Here is a 24,044-nt window from a genome sequence, read left to right as displayed (position 1 = left end):
AGGTTACACAAAGAACATTTAGGGTGTCCTTCAGTCTGTCCTTCACGGCACAGAAGCTGAGCCACATACCTGCCATTGAGCCTTGCCTGTAAACATCTGTCTTTTCCAAGTCCTTCAGGTTTTCCATTGTGCCTTAAGGTCCCTTCTAGCCATCTTTCAGGAAAACAACCTTCATTCCTTCCCTGGAAAGATTGCCGTGGGCCGCACAACCAACCAAGGTACCAGGCCTTTTTTCTCATGGGCTTTTATTACCTTTGAAAGTCAATCCTCCTGGTTCCTCAGGGCTTTTTGATAACAACCAGAGCCCAAGCATGTCTCCTTCAGGCATGACATTCCAGTCAAAGTCTTGGTCAAAAGAAAACAACCTCTATTAACAACTGGTCTTACTAGTTTTATGCTAAGAACCTTATTCTTCAGAATGCCAAATTCTGGAGGGATCAGATAGGGAGAAAAATATACAGTGTGAAGGAAAATCCTTGTCCTTCTAATATTCATTGAACTTGCATTTCCATTCTTTATATTTTCATTTTTTCCCCCATTAAAAATTTTGTTTTTGTTTTTCCATTACAGTTGTCCCACTTTTTTCCCCCTCCTGCTTTCCCACACCCTGCCTACCCTTCTCCCACATCCAGTCCCCACCCAGTTGTCCATGTCCATGGGTTATTTATACATGTCTTTTGACTAAGAAGGGGAAGGGTCTAGTCAATAATACATTTTTATATTATTTTACCTCTTTTAAAGAACTGGAGAGACTTGGAACAAGTATATATATATATATATATATATATATATATAGCTTTTGCTATGTTAACTGTATGACTTCTAGTTCTCTTTTTATGTTCCTATGGACTGGAGTTTCTATTTGGGGTCATTTCCTTAGCCCAATACAGCTTTGCTCTCATCCTCCTCTTGTGCTATTTTTGGAAATATATGTAATATATATTTCATTTCTTTAATGTTATAGGCTTGGCTTTAAAATTTTTGATTGGATTTAGAGAGAGGAAGAGAGAGAGAGAGAGAGAGAGAGAGAGAGAGAGAGAGAGAGAGAGAGAGAGAGAGAGAGAACAAGAATACCATTGATATGTTATTTCATTTATTTATGCATTCATTGGTTGATTCTTGTATGTGCCCTGACCAGGGACTGAACCTGCAACGTTGGCATATATATCAGGACGATCCTCTAACCGAGGTACCAGGCCAGGGTTTAAAATTGCTTTTTAAATAAGAGAAGAAATATGAAGTTATACTATCTCTTAAAATTACATAATTATCGTTGCTGTGTTCTTTTTTATCTTTGTGTACAATAGAATTACATTTTGGATTCACTTGCTTTCAGCCTGACCACATTTCTTTAGTATTTCGTGCACAGCAAGTTTGCTAGCAGCAAATTTTGTCAGTTTTTGTTTATCTCGGAGTATCTTTATTTCACCTTCAATTTTGAAAGATAGCTTTGCTGAATATAAGATTCTTGTTTGAGTTTATTTCTTTGAGTCCTTTGAATGTTTTCCCACTGCCTTCTAAACTGTTGTTTCTGTTGAGAAAGCAGCCTTTAATCTTTGTGGGTTTCTCTTGTAAGTGATGAGTCATTTTTCTCTTGCTGCTTTCAAGATTTTTGTCCTTACCTTTGAGTCTTAAGATTTTTAGTATAAAGTACCTATTTGTGGGTCCCTGCGTTTATCCTGCTTGGAGTTTGTTGAGCTTCCTGCATGTGTAAATTAATGTTTTTCAATAAGTTTTCACCATTTTTTCTTTGAATATATTTTTCTACTCCACTCTCTCCTTTCCTCTCCCCTTCCCTCCCTCCACTCCTCCCCCTGTTCTGCCCACCCCTGCTGTATGTTGGTGTCCCACATTTCTGTGACACTGTTAATTTTTCTTTGTTTTTCTTGTTTGTTTTTGGATTACATAATCTCTTGATCTATATTCAGCTTCGCTATTTCTTCCTTCTCTTGAGTATCTAGTGAATTTTTCATTTCAGTTGTACTTTTTATCTAGAATTTCCAATTTTGTTTAAAGTTATTTTAAATTTTTTATTGATATTGTTTATTTGATGTCACATTGTCATTATGCTTCTTTAATCATAGAGTCCTTTAGTTCTTTCAGCCTATTTTAATGGCTGCTTTGAAGTCTTGTTAAAACCTGGTTGCTCTCACAGGTAGTTTCTCTTCCCTGATTTTTTTTTTTTTCCTTGTACATGGGTCATACTTTCTTGTTTTGTCTTTGTTTTTTTATTTTTGGCATGTCTCATAATTTTTTGTTGGAAACTGGACAGTTTAGATAATATATTGTAACAGCTCTTAGTACTGCCCCTGCCCTCCCCTCCCCTCACTTGTTATTGTTGTTTACTTATTTCTTTAGGGACTTGCAGGGTTAGCAGCTCAGGAAGTGTGTTGCTCCTCAGTGGAAGCAGATTTGAGTATTCTGACGGTGACTGAGATGAGAGTGGCTTTGGCAGGGATCTTTTTGATTGTCTCTTTCCCTGACCACACCCAACTATTAAGCTCCACTAATTGCCAGCTGATTGCTCTCTTGTTTCCAACAATGCCCTGGAGCATGCGTTTCTCACAGTCCGATCCAATCAGAGTCCCTTAGTCACTAGGTCTGTGTTTGAGATTTACAGTACTGTGCAGTATTCTACTTAGGAGGGCTTCCCCTAGCTGCCGCTTCTCTGGCTTCTGTCAGGCAACCTAAGCCAGCCTGTTTCTTCAGTGTAGCTATTTGTCCAGTCCCAGTTACCATTTGCAGCAGTCTCCACTGTTTTTAAGAAACCCCTGAAGCCAGAATTTCTCCACACCTCCTCAGTTTTGAGGAGAAGAAGATTTGGAGTTTTCTTTTTATAGTACATTCTGCATCAGGCTAAGATCTCTGCACCGTAGCTCTTGAACTGGGGGTTGGAACAGTGAGTGGCACCTTTCTCTGAGTGGCATCCTTGCTCTAGCATCTGACTGCTCGTGGGCAGGGGGGCATCAGTGGTCTCAGGTTTCCTTGGCTTGCCTCTCCCGGCTGGGACCTCTGGTTCACATACCGCAGATGAGCTGGGTCAGAGGTGGCGTGGACTCCCGTGCTCTCCCCTGGCCCTTTCCAAGGCAGTTGTGTCTCAGGAGCTGGGATCGGGTGGAAGGAGGGAGTTCCCTGCCTGTCAGCCTCACTCACCTGGAATTTAGTAGCCTCAGCAACAGTTGGGGGTGAGGGGTGAGGGTGGGGGACAGAATCCCCATCTTAAGGAGAAATCCTGGACTAGAAGGTGGGAGTAGAGAGCCCTGGACTGACTTGGCTGTAGTACCAGTCTATAGCCTTTTGTAGTCAAGGGAGGTGGAAGGGAGGAGAGGCTTAAATAACCACATTCTCTCACTGTTCACATCAAATTCTTGGCTTTTTATGAGTGAATGTTTATTTGCTGTATATTCCTAGAGCCAACTCCAGAGACTGTAAATGGTATTTATTTTATTTTATTTTTATAATTTTACCAGTTTCACTGGGGAGTAGGTCCATGGAGCTCATCACACTGTTCTGCTGGAATTGAAATTCTGAACCTTAAACTTTTAAATGGGGAAATACCATCCTGTGATGTTTTAGAGAAGAATATTCAGTGTCTTGAAAACCTAAAGAGATCCTCCCCCCCCACCCCCAGCCCAGGGAAGAGCCTCCTAAGAAATAAACATGAAGTCCTTTGCAGAACATAAACTCTGAAATTAACATGTTTTCATAGCATTTTTCAGTTTAGTACACAACTCTAGGTGTTCTTTTCCCAACTGAAATTTTTCTTATTTTTAACTATATAGCTAACAGCATCATGATTTTAAAAACCTATTTAGAAAAGCATCGTTTCATTATCTTTTACTTTTCCATAATTATAAGCCTGGTGTTCAGGAGCGTAAATTAATGTTTGGTTTTGGTTTTTGTTAGAGGCAGTAATGAACCAGGAAAAAAGAAACAGCATATTTGTCATATTGAAGGATGTGGGAAAGTTTATGGCAAAACATCTCACCTACGAGCGCATCTTCGCTGGCATACTGGAGAGAGACCTTTCGTGTGCAACTGGATGTTCTGTGGCAAAAGATTCACAAGAAGTGATGAGCTTCAGAGACACAGAAGAACCCATACAGGTGAGTTCGTTTATTTTTGGACTTCTACTTACTGTTTCAGGGCTTAGATGCAAATTTTAGTGATAGCTATCAGATTGGAAATATGGAAATTAAAGAGAACTCACTACCAATTATATGGAAGATGTTTAAGGGCAAAATTCTTTACCTCATATTTTATTCTACTTTTTGTAAGCTCTGTCAGCATAATTACTTGACCTGGAATTTACTTCATTTGCTTATCTTGTATTCTTAGCAAGATGAATTCTAATATATTATTTTTTCAGTATTTAAACAGTTGAATTAAGATTATTGGTAATTTTTATTAGTTTTTTTTTTTTACAATCCAGAAAATTGACTAATGTATCCAGAATAATAGAAAAAATAACCACCTAACTCACTCAGAATTGACAGCTGTCAGTGTTATATTATTTGTTATTTTTTTAATAAAACAAATTATATATAAAGTTGACATCATTGTTCTGCCTCTCAAGGACAGAAGCTCCCATGAATTTAAAGTGTAACTTTTTAGTACACTTTTAATACTCTTATATATATTGTTCATGGGTATGTATGGTAAATATTGTTTTGTACATACTATGAAATTTTACATAAATGATATATTACAGTATCGTACTTTCACTTACTATGTTTTGAGACCTATCCAAGTTCATATATATGTGCATAATATATGCATTTATTACATGTGTGCATTTCTTTTAACTGCTGTGTAGTATCTATCACATGACTACTACACTGTATTAATTCATTTCCCATGCTGTTTAGATTATTGCTAGTTTTTTGCTGTCACAGACTTTGCTGCTGTGTATATATAGTAAAGAGGTATAATAAGTAGATATATTGGGTCATAGAGAAGAATACTGTATGCTCAATAGCTGCTAAAGCCTCCGAAGTGGCTGTTTTCATCCCTGCTTCACTAGCAGTGATTGGAGCTTCCACTTGGCTCCGTGTTCACCAGTATTCACTAGTGTTAGGCTTTGGAAGTTTTTGTTACTTTAAGATGATTTCTCATTTTTTAAATTAGCAGTTTTTCTTTTTATACTGAGGTTAGCATCTTTCCATACGTTCTTTTTCTGTTGATTATTTGCTCATTTTTCTTTTTGGTTGTTTCCTTTTTCTTACTGATTTATATATTGCAATTTCTCCATATGTCACTAGTCTTTTTGTGCTATCTTTCATCATATGGAAGTTTTACATTATTATTTGGTCAGATATAAGTATATATATATATATATATATATACACACATATATATATAATTTTGTTTCGGTTTTTTAAAAAAAATGAAATTCTCTCCTATCCCAAGATCATAAAGTTTTAAAAATCATTTTTTTCCAATGGCTTTAAGGTGGTTTTAAAAAAGAAAGTTTGGTCGTTTATTAGTCTAGTATCTTTTTTATAAGGGAATGAAATGGGGATATACTTTTATTTTAATACAAACATTTTAATACGTTATATACAAAATTGTCTAATTAAATGTTATTCTGAAAAATCTTGACTATTACTGTATTTATTTTAAAGATTTAATATAGCAACTTTTATTTTAAATATTAAAGTTGTTGAAAAGAATATGAAACAATATCTTTTGAGATAAGTAAATGTTGATTAAACATTCAGTATATTAAGTTGGAAGCTTTGGCCATTCATGGCAAGAACCATGTCTTATTTCATATCCAACCAGTAGAACTCAGTACCTTACTATGAATTTGTTATTTTTATTCACTGCTGAAAATAATACAGATTTTTTTGCTTTTTGTAAAATAAAAGTTTAAAATATTTCCCAATGATATGTGCATGTGGTATTTAAAATTCAAATCATACAGAAGAGCTTTCGGTGACTCTTCGCCCACCATTGTTCTGCTCCCATAGAAAATTATATTTACTCTTTTAACTACTTTTACATTTTTATTCTTCCTTTGATGGCTGCCATATATCTAAATAATATGCTTATAGTGTTGTTTATTGACTTATCAATATTAGGCGCTATCTCACATTGAGAGTTAAGAATTTACCTCACTTTGTACCATCTGATGACATTCAGTTTTTCTTTCTGGTCCAGCTTTTTTTGACTCACTGCTCTGTGATACTGTTACCATGTCTGTTCATTTCCCATCTCTTTCACTTCCTAACTTCTCTCACCCAAACTGTTACCAACTCTCTTCTCTTTCACTTGATGTTAAATGCTTATATTCTTTTCAGTAAACAATTTCTCCTTTTTTATTACTAAATTCCTTTTTTTCTTTTATTTTTAAATACATTTTATTGATTATGTTGTTACAGTACATAGTTCCAATTATTTTCCCCTTTCCTGCCCTCTGCCAAGTACCCCTCTTTCCTTCAGCAATCTCACCCCCCTTGGTTTATGTCCATAGGTTGTGCATGTAAGTTCTTTGGCTTCACCCTTTCCTATATTATTCTTAACTTCCGCCTGTCTATTTTGTACCAACCAATTATGCTTCTTAGTCCCTGCACCATTTCCCCATTTCCCCTCTTGCCCCTCCCAGCTGACAACCCTCCAAATGATCCCCATACCTGTGATTCTTTTCCCATTCTGGTTTGCTTAGTTGGATTTTGTTTTTATTTTTTAGATTCAGTTGTTGATAGTTGTGAGTTTGTTGTCATTTCAGTATTCATAGTTTTAATCTTCTTTCTCTTAAGTAAATCCCTTTGACATTTCATGTAATAATGGCTTGGTGATGGTGAACTCTTTTAGCTTTACCTTGTCTGGGAAGCACTTCATCTGCCCTTGCATTCTAAATGATAGCCTTGCTGGATAGAGTAATCCTGGTTGTAGGTCCTTGCGTTTGATCACATTGAATACTGCTTGCCAGTCCCTTCCTGCCTGCAAAGTGTCCTCTGAGAAATCAGCTGATGGTCCTATAGGCAACCCCCTGTAGGCAACTTTCTGCCTCTCTCTTGCTGCCCCCAGGACTCTGTCTTTATCTTTCACCTTTGGCATCTCAATCATGATGTGTCCTCGTGTGGTCCCCTCTGGGTCCAGCTTGCCTGGGACCCTCCGTGCTTCCTGGACTTGTATGTCCATTCCCTTTGCAAAATTTGGAAGTTTTCCTCTGTTATTTCTTCACATAAGTTCCCAATTTCTTGCTCTTCCTCTTCTTCTGGCATCTCTGTGATTCAGATGTTGGCACGTTTAGAGTTGTCTCAGAGGTTCCCAAGCCTCTCCTCACTTTTTCCAATTCCTGTCTCCTTACTCTGCACTGGTTGACTGTTTTTTTTTCTTCCTTATGTTCCAAATCATCGATTTGAACCTCAGTTTTCTTCCCTTCACCATTGTTTTTGTGTGAATTTTCCTTCGTTTCACTTAGCATAGCCTTCACGTCTCCCCTTATGCGTTTGCCGTACTCAAGTATATCTGTCAAGTCTGTGAGCATCTTTATCACCAGTATTTGGAATTCTGAGTCTTAGGTTGGCTATCTCCTCGTCATTCAGTTCTCCCACTGGAACCATGATCTGCTCCCTCCTTTGGGCCATACTTCTCTGTCTCCTTATTCTGACAGGCTCCTGTGTTTGTTTGCCTCCGTGTCCCAGGTAGAGCTGTTGCTCCTGTTATGTTGTAAGGGGTGGAGCCTTAGGTATTTGTCAGTACAGGGCAGCCTATTTCACCACGTTGTGGCGCTGTATGTGGGGGAGAGGTCCGAGAGGGAAACAACGCCGCTTGCCCAGCACTCTCCCCTTTTCCAGACACTTCTCCCACTTCCATATGGGACTGGCACCTCTAGCTGTTGTCCTGACTGTCGTTCCCAGAGTGGGTGGGTCTGTGGACGTTCTAGGACTGTGGGGGCCCTTTAAACAAGTGGACTCTGCTGAGAGACCAGCAGTTTCTGCTTCCACCCCAACCCCCACTGGTTTGCACAGGCAGAAGCAATGAGGCTTGATTTTCCCCAGTGCTGGGACCACGAGCTGCGTGGTCTGGTGAGGAGCTGAGAACACTCCCCAGGTGTCCCACCTGACTTTTGAAAACCTGTGACTGCACATTCCACCGCCTGCCGCTGCTGCCACCACCACACCACGTCCTCTCTGCCCCGGTTCTGCCCCTCCTATTTGTCCGGATGAGTATTTCTTCTTTATATCTTTGTTTGCAGGACTTCCATGCAGTTTGATTTTCTGGAACTTCTGGTCGTTTCTAGTTTTGAGGTTGTTGTATTCTTTCTTAGTTGTGGAGGGAGATGCAGCGTGTCCGTCTACACCTCCATCTTGGCCAGAAGTCTTATTATTAAATTCTTAACACTGATAATTAGTAAATAATTACATTTTTGACTATGTAATGTACTGTGATTACATAGTCTCTCATGTGTGTCTTTTTGTGAAGTTTCTAATTGCCCTTTTTCCCCTTTCATTGTTATTTCAACATTTTTGTTACTTGTACTTTCCATCCATTTTCTCCTCATTCCTGGATGTCTCCAACCTTCTGTTCAAATACTGACTGAGTCCTCTCTAGGGCAGCTACACTTATGTAAACTTGAGACTTTTCTTTCCTGCTCTGTTGGTTTGGATTCAATGTTTTCAAGATCTTGTATCTTAATTTTTCTCTGTTTACTCCCTTAGTTGCTGGAAAACATTCTGAAATTCTTTCTCTAAAAACACATAGGGGACCCCTGACTGGTGTGACTCAGTGGGTTGGGCGTTGTCCTGCAAATCAGAAGATAGAAAGCTCGCTGGTTTGACTCCCAGTTGGGGCACATGTGGATTGCAGGCCAGGTCCCCTGTTGGGGGTGTGCAGGAGGTAACCAATCAGTGTTTCTCTCGCACTTTGATGTTTCTCTCCCTCTCTTTTTCCCTCCCTTCCCCTCTCTCTAAAGGTCAATTTTTAAAATGCACAGAGAAGTTTGTCTAAAAATGTCTTTATTTTGCTTTTCCACTTAATTGATGACTTGGCTTTTACGCATTTCTAGGTTGAAAATTAAAAATTACATTTACCAGAAACATTAATGGCGCTGCTCTATCATCTTGCATGTTATACTAATAGGTCTGTTGTTCTTTTTTCCTTGTGTTTTTGTAGGTGACCTGATTTTCCCTTTCAACTTTTAAGAGCTTATTAATTCTTTTTATAACATTTTATTTTGATGTTTTATACTTTTGTAAGAGTTGCAAAGACAGTACGTATAGAGTTCTCATATACCCATTACGCAGCTTCTTCTAAAATTAACCTCTTTTATAACTATAATAACTTATACAAAATTAATATTAGTATAAAACTATTATTAAGCTACAGCCTTCCCCACAGATATACTTATTTCCGTTCCAGGATTTAGTCCAGAATACCACATTGCATTTATCTGTCGTGGCCCTTTAGTCTCCTGCAGTTTGTGAAATTTCCTTATTCTTTCCTTGGATTTTCTTACCTTGACAAATGTGGAGGTTAGTTATTTTGTTGAGTACCCCTCAATTTGGGTTTGATATTTTCTCATGATTACGTCGAGTTTATGAATTGCTCTTGGGAAGAATATCACAGATATCACTGCCCTTCTCATTGCATCATATAAGGGAGTACGTGATGTCAATATGTCTTATTATTGTGATGTTAACCTTGATGAATTGGTTAAGATAATGTATGTCAGGCATCTCCACTGTGCAGTTATTTTATTCTTCCTATACTCTGTTTATTAGAAAGAAGTCACTTAAGTCCAGTCTACATTCAAGCAGAGGTGAATTAAGCTCTACCTCCTGGAGCGAGGAGTATGAAAGAATTTGTGGGATTATATGAAAATAACCACAGTAATTAGTAAATACTTTGGAGGAGATTCTTTGAGTTTATACAAATATTCTGTTTTTCTTTAAAGAAAATATTTATATTTTACTGTTAGCATTTCTCATTTTATCTTGCCTGCAGTATTATTACCGTGGTGTTTTTAAAGGTCGTTTTTACCCCCTGATTATTTGTATAATTTTTAGTTGTAATCCTGTGTAAGGAAGATTTATACCTTCTTCGCTAATTATTTATTCAGTTATTTATATCGCTATGGACTCAAATGATTGTTTTATTTTATTTGGGGGTCATAATCCAGTGTTATCATTATTTTCTTCCTCAAATCATTTCATCTTTGGCCAGTGGAAGTCGTTTTAGATCATCTCCTCTGTCTTTTGACATCCCCCTATCCAATTTTGTTTTAACTGGAAGAGTTTTAATCTTTGATGGTCTGTTAATTTCATAATTATATATGTAGTCATAGGTTCCTTTTATTGTGCAGACTGGTTGAACTCTTCAACTCTGGGTTCTTCCCCATGCGTTCCCACCACTTCTCTTTATCCCCTTTTTATTTTTTATTCTTTTTGGACTTTTATTAGGTATATGCGAGACTCCATATCTTGATTTTCTCTTTTGTAAATTTCTTACAACTTCCCTCCTTTTTGTCTTCTTTCCTTTTATTTTCTATGAGAGCCCTTGAACTTTATCTTCAAATATTTCTTTTGAATTATTTTTTTAATTTCCATCTTTTTATTGTTTCTTTTTATTGCATCTTATACTCATTGTGTGGGTGCAGGGGCTTTCTGAAAGTCTGAGTTTCCTAGCTAGAAAATTTTTAGTAATCATGTTTCTCCGGGAGAATATTTTTAGTCTGCATGTTGCTTTTTCTGATGTTGTAGGTTCTCCTGAATTATTCAGAGATCCTTGGCTTTTGTTCATGTTGACAATGATGATGATTAGTGAATGTGTTTAAGTGAAGGATTATGAGAGCTTTATAAACTGGCGGCTTTTATTTTAGGCGATTGAGTAGGGGCCCTGTGTGTTATACTGCAAGACACTTAGTTACAAAATACAGTAATATACTGTGGGACCACATTTCTTTAAATACAGATCTTTCAATATTTTGCCCTAGTTTTTGGACAGCAGGGTTAATGTTCCACCTACAGACTGTAATTTACTGTTTTATGCTTCTTGTCTCCCTCCTACCATTTTGAGTCCCAAACTTCTACAGTTTTGTGGAAGACAGATTGGCTCTTTTCTAGAATATGTCCTTTTCCTTGAGAATCTCTGTTTTAGTTTGCAGAAGTTTGATAAAGTCAAAGTATGTATAACCTAAGTGAGTTTCACAGGATGTATTTTTTTCTCCTCTATCAGCTTTGATCCTGTGGGCACTGAATAGCAGGTGTAGGCAGCAAACACTAACTTGTGTGTATATCTAACTTGAGAACTAGGAGAGGGGGGCCCTGTGCTCTTAAGGTCAGCTCGGTTTGTAGGTTGCACTGAGGCAGTGGCAGCATAGTTACCTAAAAACCTGAGAAAATATCCATATCTCTGGCCAGGAGAACCAGGAAATGGGGCCCTTCTTTGATAGCAAGTGTGAGGGGAATAACTTGTTTTTCTCTCTGAAGGCAATGGCTGGCGGTACAAGGGGCCGTAGGAATTCTGGTTGTCTGGCCAGAGTAACTAGGAAACAGAACACCTGGGGGTTGGAAAACATGAGAGAAATTTTGGAGGGATTTGTAGAAGATCCCTAATTTCGTGTATAACAAAATAAGAGACGCACATACTCAGAACAGACCCACAGAACCATAGCCCAGCCCTTAAGAACTGAATTATAAACTACCACCTACTTTCCAGCATGCGCTGAGCAGACCCAAACAGCAAAACAAAGTCTTAAAAATGAACTAATATTGGAACTACTGCCCAAAGAAAGCATGATATAACTTTTAGTCTGAACCTAATGAGTTGATTGCCTGATAAAACAAAAACTTATTCTGTACAGGATTTATAATGAGACCCAGAGAAGACAGGCTGGGTCCTAGTGATAACTACTACCAGTTAAAATGGAGAATATAGGAAAAGGATAAATATGTTAAGAGAATTGTCTGTTTCCCTTCAATTCTTTCAGTTTTCCTTCTTGTAGTTTGGGACTCTGCATATATGTTGATAATCATCATATCTCATGGATGCAGTGTCTCTTATTATAAGTGTCCTTTGTTTCTAATAACAATTTTTATCTTAATGGTCTGATATTAGTATAGCCTTTCCAGCTTCCTGTTTGCACGGTATATCTTGTTTCCATTCTTTTACTTTTAGCCTATTTGTGTCTTAAATATCATATGGTTGGATTATGTTTTTAAATCCATTCTGTCAATTTTTTGCCTTTTATTATTTTTTTAAAGATTTTTAAAATTCATTTTTAGAGAGAGGAAGGGAGGGAGAAAGGGAGAGAAACACTGATGTGCAAGAGATACATTGATTGGTTGCCTTTCACATGCCCCCAGCTGGGAACCTGGCCCACAACGCAGGCATGTGCCGTGATGGGGAATCAAATTGGTGATCTTTTGGTTCACAGGCTGGCACTCAGTCCACTGAGCCACACCAGCCAGGGCAGTTTTTTGCCTTTTATTTGGAGAGTTTAATACATTTTTATTTAATGCAATTACAGATAAGGACTTCTGCCATTCTGGTATTTGTTTTCTATATGTATTTTATCTCTTTTGTTTCTCTTTGTCTTCATCATTGACATTTGGGGTTAAATAAATTCTTCTTATGTGTTACTTTAATTCCATTATTTCTTTTACCATACATATATATTCTTTAGTTATTTTCTTAGTGGTTGCCTGCCTTGGGGATTATAATTTACATTTTATGACAATCTACTTTGGATTAACACCAACTTTATTTCAATAGTATGCAAAAACTTTTATACAGTTCTGCCTCCCCATCTGCTGTTACTTTCACCAGTTATATCTTTGTACATTGAGAACCCATCAACACAGCTTTTTAACTATTGCTTTATGCAGTTGTGTTTTAAACCAGATAGGGGACCAAATGAGTTACAAATCAAAAATGCATTTATACTGTCTTATATTTAACTGTATAGTTACCTTATCTGGTGTTCTTTATTTCTAATGTGGATTTAAGTTACCATCTAGTGCCTTTTTAAAGACTTTATTTACTTTTAGAGAGAGGGGAGGGAGGGGAGGAAAAGAGAGGGAAAGAAACAGCAGTGTGTGAGGGAAATCGGTTGCCTCTCGCACGGCCCAAACCAGGAACCTAGCCCACAGCCCAGGCATGTGCCCTGACTAGGAGTTGAACCAGCGACCTTTTGGTTCGCATGCTGGCCTTCAGTCCACTGAGCCACACCAGCCAGGGCTAGCACCTTTTTATTTCAGCCTGAAGGATTCTCTTTAGTATTTCTTACAGATGCAGGTCTGCTACTGGCAAATTTTTGTTTTTATTAATCTGAGACGCTCTTAATTTCTCCAGTTCTGACGTATATGGAATTTTTGGTTGACAGGTTCTTTTCTCTAGTCTCTTTGAATACATCATCCTGCTGTTTTCTGGTCTCCGTGTTCTCTGACGAAAACTCAGCAGTTATTCTTATCCATGATCCCTTGTAGGTAGTGAGTCACTTCTCTTTTTTTGCTTTCTAGATTCTCTCTTTGTTTTTTATTTTAAACATCTTTATTATTATGTATCTCATTATGAATCTTTGCATTTAACCCACTTGGAGTTTATTGAGCTTCTTGGGTGTATAAAGTAATGTTTTTCATCAAATTTGAGAAGTTTTCAGCCATAATTTCTTCAAATATTCTTTCTTTAAATACCTAAAACCAATAAATACCTTCTTTGCTGAGGGTCTCTCTGTGAATGTTGGGGCACCGTTCAACACTCAGCAGACAGTTGACAACTCTGCCTTAGCCTTCATTTCCTGCTTATGCAGAGCCTCAAAGTTTAGGCACAGGTGAGAGGTTGGCCTTCTTGGGCCTTTACTGAGTAGGCTCACAGTCCTAAGCATTCATGTAACTTTCTAGATTCCCGGGGGCATTCCAGAACTTTCAAAACCCCTATGGGTATCTTATTTCTCAACTTTTCCTTTTAACCTTCTTGTTTAGTTTATTATCCTGAATGTTACTCATTGGTTTAGAAAAACACATGCCCTTTTCCACCCCCAAAGAAGGCATTTCATAATGGGCTATCTCCAAGGGACGTTAAAGATAAGTCTCCTACATGGGGTCTTCCAAAGAACTGATAGGCAGATCAAATAATGATAATTCTTTGGGAATGAGAATGTGAAAGAGTTCCACTTCTGTTCCCTCTGGTGTCTTCCAGGCTGCTGGGGGAGTAGGAAATAGAGGTAAGCAGATTAAAATACCAGAGCTTTCTGTTCTTGTCAAGATTGAGCTGTTTTGCTTTAAAAAAACATTCCCTGAGTTACTGCAAACCTTGTTTAGTTTCCAGAGTCAGAAAGGGTTGATTTTGATAGTTTTTGTTCCGTTTTCTGATTCTTTTCAGAGGAGTGAATTTTTGGAGGTCGCCATCTTTATTGACATGGCCTCTTCCATGGTTTTGGGTTTTTCCTCTCTTCTGAAGAATTACAGGATTAGAACGAGAGTTGGTAATTTCTGTTTATGAAATGTTGAGTGATGCTGCCTGTGGCACATCTAGGAGATGTCAGATTCACGTTTCAGTTAAGGAGTCTGGATCTTGATGTGGTCATCCATTTATAGATGATACTTAAAACTCTTAGAGTAGACAAGATAGCTTTTTTAAAGCATTTATAAAGAAATGGCCAAAGGGCTTCTGTGTTTGACTAGATAATTGCTGAAGGAGGAAATGAAAAAAGTACTCATTGTGCGAATTGGTCTTCCTGTAAATTCATGGTCTTACCTCTCAGCGTCTCAGAACAGTCTATCAGTCCTATTCTTTTTTGGTCAGCTTTCTCAGTACTTTAATAATTACCTAAACCTTCTTAAGTCTTGTTTCCCTTGTAACTTCCATTCAGCCTTCCCTTACTCTAAGGCTTTACTTCAAGAAAATTTAAGCCTCATGACTTCCCTCAAATTATCATTCCTTCCCCTTTTAATTTACCTACAAGTGATGAGAGTTGAGTGTGCTCGTGAAAAGATTTGTGTAGATACTCTAGGCTGGGTAGAGAAGGGTATCCTTTAGGCACTAAGGGGAGGACTGGAGGGAACCAGGGCTACAAGTCTCAGTTTGAATAACTAGGTTTCTTAGAAGGAAATTGAAAAAAAATGACTTCTGTAATGTGAGTTATGTATAAAAGTCTGGTTATTTTTACTGAGAAATTGTATATATGCTACATATTGAGCAAAGAGTGTGTTTTTTACTTGCCTATAACATTCCAGACATTGAAATTTCCATGCAGTGGGTTAAATTGTGTCTCCCAGAAAGATATGTTCAAGTCCTAATCCCTGGTGTCTGTGAATATCACCTTATTTGGAAACAGGTTCTTTGCAGATGAACTAAAATGAGGTGATACTCTGTCTAGGTTTTAGGACCTAGTGGGCCCTAAATCCAATGACTGATGACCATATCAAAAGGGGAGAAGACACAGAGACACAGGGGAAAAGGCCATGAGATTGGAGAGATGCAGCCTCAAGCCAATGAGTGCCAAGGATTGCCAGAAGTTACCAGAAGGCTAGGATGAGGCAAGCAAAGGATTCTCCTCTAGAGCCTCTGGTGGGAACACTGCCTTACTGACACCTTGATTTTGGACATCAAGCCTCAACAACTGTGAGAGAATAAGTACCTGTTGTTTTAAGCCACCCAGTTTGTGATATTTTCTTATTACCAAAGCCCCAGGAAACTAACACAGTTCCGTAGTTTGCTCCTAAATTTAATTTTAATGTATAAATATGGAGGTATGTTATTAAATGACAAATTTAGAAATAATGTTAATTTATAAAACATTTTACACATTATATTGGCTGAGGTTTGACGACAACATTTTAAAAACTTGATTGTAGGCAGAACTATGACAGCTATAATTGGCCTTTGATGGTTAACTTCCAATAAATAAAGCTTAAAGATCTGATTTATTTCCTTCACCCCTCAAATTTCCAATTCCATTTGAAAATCTTAAGCAGATGTTTTATGAGATAAATTACTGTTAAGAATATCATGTTAGGCGAGAGGCAGCTGATCAATGTCTCTCATACATTGATCTTTCTCCCTTTCTCCCTCCTTTCCCCCCTCTGAAAATAAATAAAATATATATATTTTAAAGAATATCATGTTAGGAAGTCATCTAATGTCTCTAAATATGAATTTTCTGCTTAAATTATTTTAATAATCATGTAATACAGCATGACATTCTCTTAATCTAGGCAAGGAAGCAAAAAATTTTTTCTGTAGTCAGTTTATTAAACCAAAATTGTTCAGGTTATGTTTTTGAGATTTTTCTTAGAGCAGCAGTTTTAAACCATTTTCTTATGGCACACATAAACTAATTACTAAAATTCTGCAGCACACCAAAAATATATTTTTTTGCCAATCTGACCCCCCAAAAAGTAGGTATAATTTTGATTTCATTCATACCGGATGGCTATTGTGTTGGCTGTTGTCGGTTTTTGTTTTTTTAATTTGATCATCTCAGGGAAAAGGGGTCAGTGCCCCTGACTAAATAGTCAGGCGTTGCATGCTTTAAAAATTCTGGTGGCGCACCAGCGTGCCACGCACGCAGGTTGAAAATTGCTGCCTTAGAGAAATAATTTTGAATTTGTTCTTGACATGCTTTGTGTACTTACAATAAAGATACTTCACAGATCTTGAACTATGTATCAGCTATAACTTATTTTCTCATTAGACTTTAATTTTTCAAAGGTATATCTTATGTAACTATTAGTTTTCTATTGCTGCCATAGCAAACTGCCACCAATTGAGCAGCCTAAAACCACAAAGATTTATTGATCACAGTAGCCTTGTAGTATAGTTTGATGTCAGGTATTGTGATCCTCCAACTTGGTTCTTTTTCAGTCTGGCTCGGCTGTTCAGCATCTTTTTTGGTTCCACGTAAATTTTTGGAATATTTGTTCTAGATCTGTGAAATATTCCGTTGGTATTTAAATAGGAACTGCATTGAATCTGTAGATTGCTTCAGGTACTGTGGACATTTTAATGAGGTTAATTCTTCCAATCTATGAACACAGTATGTGCTTCCAGTTATTTGTACCTTCCTCAGTTTCTTTCTTCAGTGTCCTATTGTTTTCCAATTCAGCGTCCTATTGTTACCTCTTTGGTAAAAAATTATTCCCAGATACCTTATTTTTTTGTTGCTATAATAAATGGGATTGTTTTCTTACCACACAGATTTATTGTATCACAGTTTCTCTGAGTCAGAAGTTCAAGTAAGCTCAGGCTGGGTGTGCTTTGCACCTTACAAAGTCACAGTCAAGGTGTCAGCTGAGCTGTGTTCCTTACGGAAGGCTCTGGGGAAGAATTTGCTCCGAAAGTCATTCATACTCTCAGCCACATTCAGCTTTTGTTGTTGCAGGATGTGGCCCCGTTTCCCTGTTGGCTGTCAGCTCCGGGCTGGTGTTTTTGCTCTGGGAGCTTCTGACATTCCTTCTTGTACTTACCATGTGGTCCCCTCCACCAAGATCAGGTCCAGCCCCTCTCAGCTCCTTATCTGTCTGATTTCTTCTGCTGCATCTCTCTGAGTCCAACTAAGGGAAGCACTCTGCTTTTAAGAGCTTGTATGATTAGATTAGGTCCACCTAGCTGTTTTTGGAATAATCTTCCTATGTCAACCCTATAGCTTCAGTTAACATTCCTTTTGCCATGTAATAAAACATATTCACAAATTCTAGGGATTAGGGCATGGGCATATTATGGGGGTCATTCTTCCTACCACCAGTAAGCTAATATCAACAGTTTTGATAATTAATTGCTTTAATTACCAAAAGTACTAACCTACTAAGAATAAATATAAAATAATTAAAAAGATATTGCAGTATATGTAATTAGTACAAGAACTTCTTACTTCTTTGAGTATAATGATAATGTTTGCTAAGGGTAGGAGCTTTAGAAATTGTCCAGCACCACAGAAAACACACTTCTCTGTGGAAAAAGATAATAAACTAAAATGTCAGTTCCCTAATACTAGTTTAATTGTACAACATAGTTTACTTATTTTGAGATTTTAGCCAAATTTCATTGCTTGAAATTACCTGGACACCCATAGCACTTAGTAGCAGACAGCTTGAAAGTCCACATACAGACCATGTCACCATCATGTCCTATTTGTCTTACAGTTTGCCGTGGAGTAGGTGGGGGTAGCTTTCTTAATTGAAGCTTAACCATAGCTCCACGTGGTTGCAAATGACTGTCTCAGGACCATGGAAGCTTCTTAAAGTCAGAGATTCTTTCTTGTTCATTTTTGTATCATCAGTGCCTGGCGCATTGCAAGTGTTTTATAAATATTCGTTGAAAAATGACTGAGGTCATGAACATCACAGCTAACAAACATGTATTAAACAGCCACGGGTAGGTTGATCACCCAGCCGGTTCAGTGCTTACTGGATGACATTGTGCCATCAGGCCGTCACCACCTGATTTCTTTCTGAGTACTCTCGACCATTGTTGCTATAAAAGGACAGCGGGCCCTGGTTGCACTGTGGCGATGGCGCATGAAAGGCCCAAACCAGACATTGGATGCCTTAACCTTGCTCTGATATTAATAAGTTGTGTGATTCCTAAGCAAATTAATTTCTGGAACCTCAACTTACCCATCAATAAAATGAAAATGTAAAATAAGATCCTTTAAGAGTCTTTTCAACTTTAAAATTTATAAACAGAATTTTTCTTTTGAAAGCAAATGGGAAACTTGAAAGGTAAAGGAGTTCAAAATTGACCCTAAAATTAAACCCTGAAGTACTTTTCATCCTTGTCTAGGCATAGCATTCATAAGAGCAAGTCACATTACTTTAAAGCTTAATTACTTTTATTTTTAATGTCTTTGAGAATTTTGTATAAACCATTTATTTATCCTTTTATTTAATTTTTCAAGACTGAAAAAGAAAAAAAGTTCAACGAGATACTGCAAATGCAATTTTTAAAAAAATAAAAGCAAACACATATAGAAGAGGGGAAAATATCTGACATGGACAAAGTTGAACGTATAGATTTTCTATTGGTAAGTCGAAAGCAGGGCCAAATAAAGAAGTCAGCTGAAACGAACTTGATTATCCAAGTCCTACTGTCAGACTGAGAAAACCTTTCATTCCCTTAAGTAGCAATTTTAGAAGGAAGGACTGAAGGTAGTAAGTTGTTTAATAGTGAACATCACAATATACCAATTAACCAATTTTTTTACATGCCCCATCTGTTATACACAAAATTGAAATAGCTTTTTTCTTCTGTTAACATTTAGTTTGTTTTTACTCCAGAATATAGAAATGGATAGTTCCAGTAGAACTATTTTATATATTAAAGAACATTTTAAGGATCATTTTGTATACCACAACCTGAGAATCTTAGTGTTTGAGACCTAAAAACTATTATTTGAAATTTAGCATTTGCCTGACTCATTTTTGCCTTGTGAGGAAACTCAAAACACAGTATTAAATTATTAACTAATTTTATTTGAAATAGTTCCATGATATTTTCATGCCTTTAGGCATTATAACGAAAATCTAGACAGTCGTTGTTAAGGAAGAATAGGCATGGGCCTTATATATTATTATACCTGGAAGAGATTTTGGAGATCATCTGTTAGAAAACTACCTTATTTCGTAGATAGGGAATCTGAAGCCCAGAGTGGTTATTTTACTTGCTTCAGCTTTTACTTCTAGTTCTTAGCAAAACCAGGACTTTAACTTGGGTCTTTTATTCCCAGTCACATGCTGTATCTCCTGTGCCACACTGCTTCTTTGATAGCATTTAAAAATAAAAACAAAGTATTTTGCAACTAGTCTGAAGTTAAACAAGAGTGTAGTATGACCAGAAGGGAAATTATTTACAGTTATAATTTCATTTAAGTAAAATGAATTACCATTTATTTATTATTTTTCTGTTTAGGTGAAAAGAGATTTGAATGTCCAGAATGTTCTAAAAGGTTTATGCGGAGTGATCATCTTTCCAAACATGTCAAAACGCACCAGAACAAGAAAGGTGGTGGGACAGCTCTTGCCATTGTTACCTCGGGAGAACTGGACTCATCTGTTACAGAGGTGCTTGGTTCCCCAAGAATTGTCACAGTTGCAGCCATTTCTCAAGATTCAAACCCAGCAACTCCCAATGTTTCAGCCAACATGGAAGAATTCTGAAAAGTTATTTATAACAGAGACCTCTAGTGCTGCACTTAAGTTTACACACCTATGAAAATCTGGAAATGGGCTGGTCAAGTGGATTACAGAGTAGGAAATCATGTTTTCATTCTCGGCTTCTTTGAATATGCCAAGGTTTGAGTCAACATGTGAACTGTTGAAATTTTGAAAATACAAAAAAGCAAACTGATGTACTGGAAACAGGTAGAAAAGTATTTCCTCCATACTATCAGTTGTAGTTATTTGGAAATGTGTCACATGTTTAAGCTGAATCTTCCCCTCTCTTAACATCATGTGTTAAAATGTTTAGAAAGACAGACCTCAGTAGTTTGCAGGCTGGACCTTAATTGGACTGTTTTCTTTGAAATACTTTGTTATAAATTCAGTCAGTAATAGTTTATATGGATTTTTTTTTTCCTATAGCACAGAAAACAAGATAGTTAACTGGTGATAGGGATAAAACTTTATTTCCTTATCTTGATTTTTGGAAAATCAACTGAAAATAGTTTTGGCCGTCTTTTCTAAATGCTAGAAATTCTTCAACAGTTGAATTAGGTAAGTTCCAAAAAAGTAATCTGAGGTGCACCTCAGATCTTTATTACCACTACATTATAGTAGTGTGTATGCAGACAATCAGTGAAGCTTTTAATGCTTTCTCCTTTTGGAGACACAAGAGGAACTTAGAACTAAACCTTAGGTTAAATTTTAGATTGAAACCTTAGGAAAATATAGGGGTGGGGGTCGGGGAATGGTTAAAACAAAACTCATTAATAGCTTCAGAAAAAATAAAATGAGGTAACTTAACATGTAAGGTTTTGAAGTTAGGATTGAGTATATTCCTAACTCTGGGGTGTACCACAAAATTCATTTTAAATGTTTATATTGGAAATATTTGCATAGAGTATAAATCAATCTGTAGTTTCATATCCTGTAAATATGAGTTATGTTGACAATGCGCAAAATTCTTTATGCTTTGACTTGGTAGCCAAAGAAAGAATTATCACACTTTTTTAAGGCCAGCAGAAAATTATCTTGTAACTACACTATAATTTCCTTTTCCTCTCTACTAAAAATTAGTCAATCCCGTTTTCTATCTAGTACTGTGTCAGAAGGCTGATTAAGAATTTATAACACAGTAATGTCTTTAGGTTATGCCAGTAACTGAGTTTTCCCGAAAAAGACAGCCTAACAAATACATAACAGGTATATTATGAAGCAAAAATTATTTTTTAAAAATCAGAATAATTTTTAGTTGAGTGATTAAAGAAAAAATTATTTCATTGCTTATGCAAGGGTCTTATAGGAAAGATGGCCAAAAAATTTAATATGAAAATGTTTGGATTATATCAGTAGCTTAAATATTAGTAAGATATTTCATATTTTAAAAATGTATTTACTCAGAATTGTAGTGGAATTGGAATTGACCATTTGAAAAGTAAAGTTTTTAACTGCTTGGTTTATTTTCTTAGCATTCTTAGTTTGGGGACTGTTTGAATATAGGTACATGTTTTCTTGTGCACTCTCCATTATTTCAGGAAAAGTACTACTCATGCGAATTCTCTTCCAAAATTGTGATATTTCTTGTATTTTTGATGAAGGAGAAATACTGTAATGATCACTGTTTACACTGTGTACACTTTAGGCCAGCCCTTTGTAGCGTTATATAAAACTGAAGGTCTTTTGTGCTTTCAGTTTGTATAAAAAAGCTTTGAGATTAAAGGAAAAAAAATTTTTACACTGTGGTTATAAATTTCAAGTTTCTTAAAGCTTTTGTAGACTTGTAACAAAGTCTTTAAATTTTAGTTGGATTTTGTAAATTGTTTTGTATATTTTATTTAATGTACTCTTAACAACTGATGTATCTGGCTTTAAAACATCAGAATCTGTTTGTTTTGATTGGTACAGAGGAGCATTTGGTAGTATTATTTTTAATTTTATTATGTAGGAGCTGAAACATCAAATATATATTTTATCTATCATTATGCTACACAATCAGTGCTATAAATTTTTTTATGCAAAGAAACTTAACGTTTGAATCATGTTTTCTCAGAGTGACACTTTTTGTTGTTGATAATACCAAGTATGAGCTCTCTGCACCATTATTCCATGAACCAGTTTTAATGCATACCTGTGTACGCTCTTCAGAAATGGAAGTTATTTTTTAATCAACAATGAGGCCTATTATAAATTTAACAAACTGAATCTGGATAGCTTTATAGCATATAAAATATATTTGTGTTAGCAGGTGCACATTTCACCACTGAAATTAGAAATATTTTGACAGTCTGTTCTGCATCCCATTTTGAATCTCCTTTTCTGTCTTATAAGAATCGTAAATTTCAGTGTCCTTTATTTGACTGAGTGGGAGATAGCTGTTATAAGTATTAGGGCACAGATGTGCAGTAGAGTCTTGTTTAATGGCATTTCACTGTTCATTCCCTTTGCCACTGTTATAAAACTTTTCTTTATTGTAATTATCAGTGCAAAGCTATGTATTTATCATGGTAGAACTCCAGTGTTAGAATAGTTTTTTCTTACAGTATCCTTTCTTTGGTTAGGTTTGTGTATGTGTTGCGGATTACATTAGAACTTGATGTTAAGTCATTATTTATCACACTCTCATGAGAGCAGTAATAAAAGTGTGTAATCTAGAAGAAAAACTTAATTTGTCAAACTTAGATAAGCATGATGTTTAGGTCCTATTTTTCAATTTTATAACTGTTTTATTGCAACAATATTTGTATTTAAGTCTTCATTTTAATGCCTTGTGGTGTTTTTTATGCATGTCACTAAGTTGTCATCCCACATAAGTTGATGTGCAGCATAAGGTATTAAATCTACATAATGATTTTAAAACAGAAATAGTTGATGGTAAAATGTAAATGTTTTGCAAAAATTCCTTATAAAAAGTTTTGTAGTAACATTTCACTTGTAAATTTTTTTTGTAAAAAAAAAAAAGAAATGGAAAAAAAAGATGGAATTCAGAAAAAATACTGTTTCCCATATCATAGAATTTAGACAATTATTCTGCCAGCAAAGCCTCTGGGGCTGTAATTGACATTTTTACAGTGCTGATTTGTATAAAATTTGTTTTTTTGTGGATTTGGAAATAAAATCATGTACAAGTTGTTGCCTGCAATAACAATTGCAAGTAACCTATAAAAACTCCCTTGAGTTTAACATGTTTCTTCATTTAATTATGTATACTGTAAAGCAGCAATAAATTTTTTGAACTATCAACCTTCTTATCACAGCGAACACTGGAAAGTAAATGTTTCTCACTAGAAAATGTGGTGGCAACTCTTTATAATTGCTGGTATTAAGATCTGGTCACCATTTCTCTGAACAGACTGCCAAAGAACACCAATGCAAATTTCATGTTAATTTGCTCTATACATTTATGGAAATTAAAATTTGATTTTAGGGACCTTTTTTTACTTAAATAATTTTTAAAAAAGATATTTATTTTTAGAGTGGGGGGGAGGGAGGGAGAAAGAGGGGAAGAGAACATCAATGTGTGGTTGCCTCACACACACCCCAGCGGGCCCTGGCCCACAACCCAGGCATGTGCCCTGACTGGGAATCAAACTGGTGACCCTTTGGTTTGCAGGCTGGCGCTCAATCCACTGAGCCACACCAGCCAGGGCTTTACTTAAATATTTTTAAGCAATAAATGTTTGGAAGTTGTAGGAAGAACTAAAAATGAAAACTAGTTAAAATATAATTTTAGATCACAGAGATTCTAAGAAGCAAGCTATGTCACAGAGATGCCACAAAAGTCTGTAAGCAAAAGCTGTTGTTTTTTCCTCCTGGGAGAGCCCTGAAAATCTTATGAAGAACCTTGCGGACATAGTGAGGACATTATTGTAACAGCTTTGGTTAAATCAGATTTCCAGGCCCCAGGCCAGATTAGCCACAGCCAAGTGGGGGTGGTGGGAG

General features: G+C 36.5%; 1 protein-coding gene across 1 annotated transcript in view; it reads left to right on the top strand.

Moving 5' to 3' along the window:
* Nucleotides 1-22,333, top strand: part of SP4 (Sp4 transcription factor) — a 71,375-nt gene extending 49,042 nt beyond the window's left edge. Inside the window, exons 5-6 of the mRNA XM_090287125.1 lie at nucleotides 3,907-4,106; nucleotides 19,858-22,333. Of these exons, the coding sequence (XP_090143251.1) occupies nucleotides 3,907-4,106; nucleotides 19,858-20,105 (448 nt within the window). The 3' untranslated portion in view covers nucleotides 20,106-22,333. The remainder of the gene's footprint in view (nucleotides 1-3,906; nucleotides 4,107-19,857) is intronic.
* The last annotated feature ends 1,711 nt before the right edge of the window (nucleotides 22,334-24,044 follow it).

This window comes from Furipterus horrens, unplaced genomic scaffold, assembly GCF_987537825.1.
Source record: "Furipterus horrens unplaced genomic scaffold, mFurHor1.1.pri manual_scaffold_9, whole genome shotgun sequence".
Taxonomy (NCBI): Eukaryota; Metazoa; Chordata; class Mammalia; order Chiroptera; family Furipteridae; genus Furipterus; species Furipterus horrens.
The sequence above is the reverse complement of the archived record's forward strand: the minus strand, read 5'-3'. Positions and strand labels throughout refer to the sequence as shown.